Here is a 10,415-nt window from a genome sequence, read left to right on the forward strand (position 1 = left end):
TGGTGTGATTTCCAGCATCGTATGGTGAAGCAATTATTTCAATTGAAAATCAATTAGTGTCCGTATATAGTTAGTGTTATAAGAGATTATGTAGTTTAGCTACCAGGATGAAAACCCAACTAGCGGGAATCCAATAATTTATGTTTTATGAAGTAGCATAAATAGGCTGTAAAAACAAATTTCACAGTAATTTCTCTAAAAGAAATCAAGCAGAGATAAGGTGATAATTACGCACCTGAGATGTATTTCTCTTTCAACAGATAGGAATCGATTCCGCCTTTTTCAACGAGTCCTGAAAAGCACCGTCCTTAAGAATTAATTACGTCGCAAAGTGGCTCCTCACTATGCAAAGTGATACCTTTCAAGTAATATGCAGATAGTTTACCGAGATTTAGACGAGCATTTTTTATGTTTGATATAATAGAACAAACTTCACTGGCTGATTCAGGCAAAAGAAGTAATGTTAAGAGGAAATGACGAGGCTAGTGTGCTATTACTGTAAGCGCCATAAATATAATCACTGTAAGCGTCATTGACTTAACGCGTTGTCTGTACTCAGTTAGTGTGTCTTCATATTTGCAGTTTATGTTATCAACCATGCTTTACGCTTGAATCATTGCAAATGTTATTAAAAATGTTGCTGCTGTTTCATAAGATTGTTGTTAGCTCTGCAAAATTGATTTTCATGCTATGATTCCTTGGTCTTTACCAGTAAATTGTTCATTTGTATTTTCGTGGCACTGTGGTATTTCGTATTGCACAAGTGTTTTATAGTCATCTCATAAGGCGCCCGCAGTGGTGGTGAAGGTACTGGCTGTGGTGGCTGCATTTTCGATGGAGGCGAAAATGCTGTAAACCCGTGTGCGCACATTTCGGTGCACCTGAAAGAACTGCGTGTGGTTCAAATTTCCGGAGCTCTCCACTGCAGCGCCTCTCGTATTCATATGGGGGTTTCGGGATGTTAATTCCTCATGTTCTCATAAGGCAACTTTATTTTCGCAAGCAGGTTATTAAACCTTTATAATGCCAGGGTTAATAATCAATTTGAATCACCTTTTTTTCGCCTCTATTGGTCTGAATATTGACATAAACTGCTTTCAAAAGTATCTTTCCAGTGCTATTTCATGGTGATATTGAGCACTAATTAATGCTGAACTGGTACCGATCATTATATGAAGAATGTTGTACCTGTCGAAACAGGGAGCGAAAAAGTTGGGGTCATAATTAGACTTTTATGCAGCGAAAAAAAAGAAAATGGGGAGATTACCTCTTATGAGAATCGCAATCTCACGTGCACAGAGGCTGCGTGAAAATGCTTTAGGTGAGATTCACAAGACGTTCAAAATCTAATAGAAGTGATTAAAGACCCCAGTCTACAACCAACAAAACAACTGCTTTATTGGTTGTACCAGTAACCACTAAGGAAATGTCTTTACCACCGACTATTAAAATCTTATTCTTTGCATATACTTTTAAAGAGCTGCAGAAAGAGTTTGCTAGGACTCTATAAGAAATGGAGATTGGGAAAGAGATATATGCCATCAGTAACTAGAGTATCACTATTATTTAACGTAACACATTTGTTTTGTTTCATACAGGTTTGCCGTTCGATACGTCTTTACATTAGTCAGTTGTTCTACGTCTCAAAACCACGATAATAATAGGAGGAACGCCCAAGTGGAGGACTTCGAAAATATTGACAAAATGACGTTTTGTAACATTCAAAATAACCCTTGCATGGCCACCGGGAGTCAATCCCATCACCTTCACGCCAGAAGTCAAGGGCCATAACCACCAGACCACCACGTCGTGGGGCGTACTTATGCGTGCTATTGCGCATATAAACTCGAGAAGCAACGTTCCTTCTCCACTGTTGAGAACAATGGCGTGCAAAGCAGTTGTCGAAAGTAAATTCATAAAATGTCACTGCTGGTTGGAACTCAGTCTAGGTGATTAAAGGCAGGTCAGCATTGGAACGTATTCAGAACACTTTACTGGCTTCTGTCTCTACACCGTCAACTTCATTTTTTATAGCGAGAGCTTTGCGGAAACAGGTTTTTCTCGCCCGTGCTTGGGCGTTCGTCAACGTGAACAGCATTGACTGCGCTTTTAGCCCGACCCTAACGGAGAAGCGTGCAAACCAGACTGATGCTGATGACCTCTGATGAATGGCGCTTACCCACTAAGAGGGATGGGCCAAGAACCGGGCGGCAGGATACTTAAATGAAACTAAAATAAAAATGAAGCCAATCTGGAAAAGTAGCTTAAAATAATACTACCAAAAAAACAAAAATGTTTGCTGAGCAAGCGATCAAACCATCTTTTGTTTTTGAAAGACATAACTACGAATTATAAACTAAAGATCTGAAAAGGTAGGGGTTCACTAGCATGGTAATCTTTTAGTTGCGTAGATGTAATCAAACACAGGGGAGCATACATCCCTGTGGCAGTAACCAAATGAAGTTCCGCCAATTGATAAAATTACTGGTATATTTACTTGTATTCCTAGCTTTTGTAATGGGGCTACTAAAAATCTTTTTCTCTGATAAGAATAACGATGACAGAATAAAAAGAAATGTTCAATTATTTCAATTTCGTTGCACCAAATGCATAGTGGTGACGCCATGAGCCGAGCTTTGTTAAGGTAATAATTTAGTTGTGGAACTGCACAGCGCAATCTGGTATAAGTGACCTCTAACTGGTGAGATACACACCACTGTTTATTCCAGCAATAGCTCAAATTCTCGAAATCTTTGAATTTATCCAAATTACCTTTTCCCCATTGCAGGCAAGCATTTCGGAACCATAGCGTGGTTACGTAAGCCGTATCTGGCAAAACTGGGATGGTGGGCCCACCCAGGGATACTGCTGCTAAAGAGTCCGCCATTTCGTTCAAATATAATCCGCGGTGGCCTGGTACCCATAGCAAATGCAGTTTTTTTACGTTTTTCGGTACTAAATGCCGAAACGTATTCATCAGCTCTGAATTTACTGCCGCAGAAAGTGCATTACAAACTGATAACGAATCTGTAATGATAACTGCTAATGATTCGCTTGAGGGTAATTTGCGTAGGGCACGAACAATGGCCAATAATTCTGCAATGAATACCGGGGTATAATCTGGGAGTCGAATTGAAAAGGACCAGTCCAAAGAAGGAAAGAAGATGCCAACCCCAGCCTTTTCTTTTGACACAGATGCATCAGTTGCTATGATATTGCTTATCTCTAGGTGAGCTAAATAATCTGCTAACTGGTCATTTAAATACCTATATGCCAATTGTTTCGCGTTATGAGGAAATATATCATCGAATTGTATGCTAAGCATTGACTTTAGGTTGTGTATTGGACCAATATGTCTAATTTTTACATTCAGTTGGTTTAGTAGCGCTTGTGCAAATACTATTTGCGGGGTGTGTAGTCGCGACCAATGGGTTTCGAAAAATAAAGTCGGTTCTTGAATGAAAGCGTAAAATGAGAGTCTTTGTTGTGAACTGTATATCTTTAAAAATGCTTGCACAGTAAGAATTTTAAACCTATTTAGCAGAGAAGGTAGGCGAGCTTCCATATACAACACGTTATTTGCAACAAACTTTGGTAGACCCAGACAAAAACGCAACACTTCTCTTTCCAGCAGTATTAGGGGTCTCATTTTATAAGCTGCGCTGCCAGAAAATAATACACATCCGAATTCCATGATGGGCCGCACATAAAGTTTATATATCATTATTAGCACATGTCTTCTTAAACCCGCTTTACGGTTTGCAAGCTTCCGTATCCACCCCATGGCCCGTGTTGCCTTGGAGTACACATCATCAATGTGACTTCTCCAATTTAATGTGTCATTATATATGATGCCCAAATATTTAGGGAATTCGCCTGCGGAATGAGCTCATTACTATGCATTAACGAGATGTTGATAGGCTGCAGAAAAGAGAATGCAAGAAGCACACTTTTCTTTACGTTCAGGGTCATATGAATATTTTTAAGCCATCTTTCTATCATATTGAGATAATTTTGTAGACTCTGGTATAATGATTGAAGGTCGGTATTACTTGCAAAAAAAGCAATATCGTCAGCGTACACATATAACTGAATATCCTTAGTTGATGGAATGGAGCAGCTTAAGAAAATGTTAAATAAAACTGGCGACAGGACAGCCCCCTGTGGTACGCCACGTGTCTGCTTATATCTATTCGATGAGTACCCATCTTTAAAGCAGTAATATTCTCTCCCTCTTAAAAACTCCGACACCCACGCAGTGATGTAGTTGGGAAAGTGGTGATATTCCATCTGTTTTAATAAAATTGAATGCTCAACCCTATCGTACGCTTTAGCCAAATCTAGAGTAACTAAAACACAGTATTGGCGCCGACGCCGAGCCAGTTGTATTCGGCTCTCTAAATCAACATCGCACACCATATTGAGCAACCAGATCTAAAACCAATTTGACTGGGGTTTAATATTGCGTTATTATTAATATATTTTATTACCCGGGCATTCAAAACTCTTTATATTAGCTTAACCAGATTTGACGTGAGTGATATCGGCCTTACATTGTCCAAGGCAAATTCTTTTTCCTGCTTTTTAAGAAGTGCAATCACTTTAGACAGCTTCTATTCCGCAGGTATCCAAGCTTTTGTCAAAGAAAAATTCACCAGATTAGGTACTTCAGTTGGACAAATCTCGAATATTACTTTTATCATTGCATTTGTTACCCCGTCTAGTCCAGGTGCCGAAGGAGATAAGTGCCTTATTATCTCTGCCAGCTCATCTAAGGTAACCTCCTCGAAATCCTCGCCTGCCATTGGATTCAAAATGTGCAGTGGTATAGTTGACATAAATCTATCTTGGAGCCATTTCGCAATATTTTCTAAAAAATCAGAGAGCTCACGGTGGGAAAGAACAGAAGAGTCAATGTTTTCAGCGGGTGGTAACATCTTTTGAGATCTTAAAAATCTGAAGAGCGCTTTTTGTTTTTAGCCCTAGAAAGATACTCATGTTGTTTCATATTATAACCATCTTTTGCTGTACTTACTGTGCGTTTGAAGTCTGCTGCTGCAAATTTATAAACACACCTATTTTTTGGACATTGGTTGACCAGTAGTTGTTTACATGCAGCTTTCCGTTTTCTATAGTTCCTCATGCACTCTTCAGTCCACCATGGACTAAAAGAACCTCTTGTGGCCAAGTCTAATTTAAACGTTGCGTCTTTTACTGATCTTTTTAACACTGCACACAGACTCATAGCTCTAATGTCACCTTGTATGTCCTTGCGGTGATCAAAAGTAGCCCTCAGGTCTTTTTCTAATTTTCTATAGTTGAGGAATGAGCGGGCCTTTTCGGCGACATGTATTCTTGGAAAGTTCAGTACAAAACTAATAGGCAAGTGGTCACTGTTAGTAGCACAGTCTAAAGTTTGCCACGAACATATATTTAGAGATGAGCTTGAAAATGTCAAGTCAATTACAGATTTAGAGAGACCTCGGACAAAAGTAGCAGATTGCGAATTTAAACAAGATAAATTCTTGTCAATAGCCCATTCCCACAAGCGTTTTCCGCTTAAATCTGTTTTAAAACCCAAGGCCACATGATGTGAATTGAAGTCTCCAGTGATTAATATATCCTCTAGACTTCGTGTGTCTTGCACCCCGGCTGGGAAATACGCATTTACAAACGACAAGGGAGAAGCGTCTGGTAATATTATGTCTACTATCAAAATTTCACAATCTGGAGTCATACAACGATACGAGATCGTAGCTTTGTGACTAAACTTAGTTGCTATCAAGACAGCAAGCCCACCACCTCTGCTAGGTCGGTCCAATCGAAATAGCCGATAATTTTTTAGGGAAAACTTTTGGCTCGTTGAAAGCCAGGTTTCTTGCAGTGATATAATATCCGGGGAAAGTTGTGAAGAAAGGTATGATAGGTCTGTGGCTGCGGAAAATATAGATCTGCAATTCCACTGTAATACGGTTAGTGAACCTATTTTGGCGACAGAACCGTCGCAGAAACTGCTTGGTACAAAATGTCCTTTCGCAAAAAGTCTTTCTTAGACATGTTCTCAAAGAATTCTTTTTGGATAGATACTTTTTAGATTTCGAATTATGCGAAGAGTTTTTTGATTGGGGAGATCGGGTTCGCTTCAGAGCCTTATGAGAGTCCATATCCATATCTGCGCATGCTTCCGAATCATCCGTAAGATCACCGTCTTCCGTTGTTTTGGAAGTCCCTGCCTCAGGAGAAACCGCTCGCTGACGTGTTGTCGCACTTTCTATTTCCTTACGCTGCGATACCAATGATGTCTGAGGAGCGCAATCGTTCGTAGATGTTACACCTAGAATTTGAGATAGTTGATTGGAAACCAATTGTGCCAAGCTTTCAAAAAGATTGTTTGCGAGGCGTTCCATTGCCTTTTCCATAGCCTTCTCTACGGCCTCTGCGATAGATGTTGCGATAGATGCATCCATGGCGGTGGTATTACGTGCTGCAACACCTGCATATCCTTTGGATCTCTCCTGCATTTCTGCAACGGCTTCTCTCCGAGAGCACCTCTTGCGTTCTACAATATTCAATATGGCAAGCTCCCTTTCTTTTGCTGCCCACTCTGCGGAGTCTGCAGAGTGCGCCCCATTACATAAGCAGCACCTCTCTTTTTCAGAGCTGCACTTGCGGCTGTCATGATTTTCACCACACTGACGGCATCTAAGAACTTATCGGCACCCTCTGACGCTATGTCCATATCGCCAACATTTCAAACACTGCAGGGGTTTGGGAGAAAGTGGCTCTACCTTATAGATCAGTGGCCATGCCCTAATTTCGGAAGGTCGGACTATTCCTAAAAAGGTCGCTATCACCGATTCCGTTGGGGATTTTATGTTGTCAATTGTACGGGTGCACCTGTACACTGAAATTACACCCGCCACCGAAAACAAATCGAGCACTTCTGCAGGTGTCAGGCTTGTGTCTACACCGCGGACTAATCCTTTCGAGCATGCGAGGTGTGCCGGAATAAATGGGCTTACCGGATGCGCTGCGAATTCGGAACATTGCAGGAGCTCACGAATGCATTCCTGATCTGCGGAACAGGATATGATGCCTCCGCGACCAAACTGGCGGACCTCAGTAATCTCCTGGAGATGCGAAGTGGCTTTTCGAAGCTCCACTTGAATCGCCTTTGGGTTCTTCATCGGAATACTGCCCCCATCTGTAGGTACCAGCGCCACAGGGACACTTCTCGCTCCACTGCGTAACAAATAGTCTATCGGCCAATCCTTGGCGGGAGTGGAAGCTAACCAAGGAGAGTGCCCTTGGCCGGGGGAAGACAATGACATCAAGATTGAATGACTCGCTTCAGCTGATAAAGACCAATACAGTTACCGGAAAATAACGAACTCTCAAAGAACAATAAGGATACTGCCACCAGATCCAGAGCCCGGGCAGCTTCTTCACAGTCGAGCCTCACAGTCACAGTCGACGAGCTGCGTGCCAACAACCAAACCAGGCTGATTTCGCTTTCAGAGACCACCCTGCGAGTGAGAGTGAGCTCGCTTCTTCCAGGCTTTTGAGCTTTCCGATGAAATTCTTTTTTTTCTGTCACGCGAACAAAATCGTACGCGGTGTTTCTTTTTTTTTAATTCAAATTAGCTACACCGTGCGCTATGTTGATATCTGAGCATGAAATGGAACATCGAAAAACCTCAATAGTTGTGTCTAAAATCTCCACACAATCCTCACCCACCTTACAGGTGCATTTGACATCGACATTGTTCAGGCTTCTACAGTTGTTTGCATTTTCTTGTATTGGTCGCTCATGAAGTGCGCACTGTCAACCAGTGACGCAAGGCTTCCAAGGTCCTGGACATCAAGCTGCTTAATATTTTGGGTGGTGAGGTCTTCTACAAGTTTATTGATTTAATAATTTAGCAATCATTCGAGTTCCACAATTATACCTTTAGTTACTTAGGCCACCCGGGTTCAAGGTAAAATTAAGCGCCACAACACGTGTGAGCGAGCTGCGTGAGATGATAATGGCAGGAACTGCCTGAAGGCCTTTTTTTTTTAAGATGCCATCAATCCTGCGGCTGCTGCTCCCATGCTCTGCTTAACTTTGCCTCAAGAAAGTGCGACTTTCTTTTTAGGTACCTTACTTGTTAGCGCAGAGTTGCGTGTCGTGATAGAGAAAGAGAGAGAATTTGGCTTTATCAATAAGGCCAGACTACACACACCAGTTCAGCGGTCACATGATGCCAGGTAGCCGTAGACTCGGGCTGACAGCCTCACTCTTGACTCCTAAAGCAATGTAGCTGATCCTCGGGACTACGGCTTGTACTGGCTTTCTTTCGGTCAGGGGTATACTTACAAAAATAGAGCTCCTCGGTTTTTTTGTTATTGCTCGCCGTTTTGCGAGTCGATTCATCAGTGTATTTTCACTAGCACCTTTAACCTTGCGTGATGTACAATGCAGCTCAACTTATAACGCGCAGAAAGCAAAGTGAAATGGTCCCCTAGGCTAATTAAATTCAGTATTGTACGTAAGAAATCCACAAAAACAACCTTAATTGGAACTATGAGCTGACATGAAGTGCTAGTACGTTGTCTCTAGAACAATACAGAATTTTTATTGTGCTCTGGAGCACGTCTCAAGGGGCTCAATAGGCTAAACGAAACTCCGATTGAAGCCTCATAAGCTTGAAATGTTCGGATATCTAATTTGTCCTGTCACCTCCATGATGCCCCGCTGGTGTCTCTTGGGGAAGATTTTACACTACAGAACGTGCATAAGTATGATAAAACGCTAGAATTTAAGCGTTTGAGTTATCTGTAAGCCACCATAGAGTGGATGTCAGCGCATCACATTCGTACACGACGTCAATCGATGTCATAAAATAGACATGTTTAATTCAGCAACTGAAGAGGCATTCATGGGGTCATTATTCAGTGCTTCGGACGTCAAGTTCAATAACGATGCACTCATCGTTAAAGAAGCATTGCGGACACTTTCCAAAAGGATGTCCTTGCGGCCGCAGAATCCTAGGAAGTCATCGGCACTGACGTCCCACACAAGGATGCCCGCAAGTCCTTTCTCCATGAATTTTGCTGTTTGCTCTGCCAATGAGTACTCGTCTTCGTATATGAACCACGAGCGACCGTGGTGCAAGAGAGTGATCTCTCCATCCCTGTGACGCTTCCATCCTCGCTTGGCGCACAATTCGTGGTAGGCTAACGTGTGCTCGTTGCCTGGCACTGTACCAGTGTAACTCTCCCTGTGGTTTAGCGTGTATGGGATACCTTCAAAGCGGATCGCCCCAACAAGCTGAGAAGGAGGGAAACCACTGGAGAGAATTTTCTCCAATGCATCGCTCTTCCCGAGCCATTGCGGTGGCAGCACAACCTTGCCAACCAGCTGCGCAAGCCTTTTGCCCGCTCCAGGTCTGCTTAATATAGACGACTCGGGTGGCAACACGAGCACGAACTCTCTGTGGCGGAAGAGAGTGGCCAGTTTCTTCAGCAAGCGCACGGCGCCATTGCGTAAGCGGCCGTCTGATACTGGAAAAAGACCGGTCACCATGAGGCCGTCTAGATGATTCACGAGAGTCCAACGTAGTAAGTTTCGTGAAAACGCCATGCTTCTCTCTGTGCTCAAGGCAAGTCGATGCAGAAGCCCGCTGGCATCTTGAAAACTCCCCAACCCCGCGAGAAGCCTGAGGTGTGGCTTAGACTTGACGAGGGGTGTCAGATCGGCAAGGTGAAATGGAGGGTTGGCCAAGCTCAGGCTGTCGAAGTTCTGCATGTCGCTGAAGAAGTCTGGTAGACCTACAAGCGGTAGCACAATGTGCGAGCACAGGTGAATAGGAATGTACCTCTGAGCGTACGTCCACGGTGGAGGCCTCGAAAAGCTGTGCGGGTCCAACTGGCAGATCAGGAGGGTTTCGGGTCCTCTGCTATCCAGCTGGATGTCTTCCTTTTTGGGCACTTCTTTGATGAACCGAACCCGAGTCAGGTAAGGCATCAGTGCACCGGGAAGCGCAACGAAGAACACCATGATCAAGATCATGCACGAGCTGATGGAGTAAACACAGGTGCTCTTGAGGAAGGGATCTTCGTCGAGCCCGTAGCCACCCTTGACGGACGAGGCCTCCTTGTCGGGCATGGCTGCTGTTGCCTGACTCGTCTTCCTCTTCGTCGACAGCGGCAAGCAGCCGGCTAGCCGGCGTTTGCAAGCGTTGCTTGGTCGTTGCCTCTATATGAAATGAGCCCAACCCACTGCAGGATTTGGGCTAGCGAACGACCTATAGTATGATATGTGATAAAAAAGTAAGAAAATAATAATAATAATAATAATAATAATAATAATAATAATAATAATAATAATAATAATAATAATAATAATATTGGCTATACAACAATCAGTGCTG

At 42.9% G+C, this 10,415-nt stretch overlaps 1 protein-coding gene across 1 annotated transcript; it reads right to left on the bottom strand.

Annotated features, from left to right (window-relative positions):
- Window positions 1-8,878: 8,878 nt before the first annotated feature.
- LOC119176884 (chitinase-3-like protein 1) lies at window positions 8,879-10,150 on the bottom strand. The gene has a single exon (XM_037428228.2). It carries the CDS (start codon window positions 10,148-10,150, stop codon window positions 8,879-8,881), a length of 1,272 nt encoding a protein of 423 aa, XP_037284125.2.
- Window positions 10,151-10,415: the final 265 nt, after the last annotated feature.

Source organism: Rhipicephalus microplus, chromosome X (genome assembly GCF_043290135.1).
Source record: "Rhipicephalus microplus isolate Deutch F79 chromosome X, USDA_Rmic, whole genome shotgun sequence".
Taxonomy (NCBI): Eukaryota; Metazoa; Arthropoda; class Arachnida; order Ixodida; family Ixodidae; genus Rhipicephalus; species Rhipicephalus microplus.

Bases quoted from the DNA above. Each gene is read 5' to 3' on its own strand.
- LOC119176884 (XM_037428228.2), bottom strand. From the start codon at position 10,150: ATGCCCGACAAGGAGGCCTCGTCCGTCAAGGGTGGCTACGGGCTCGAC.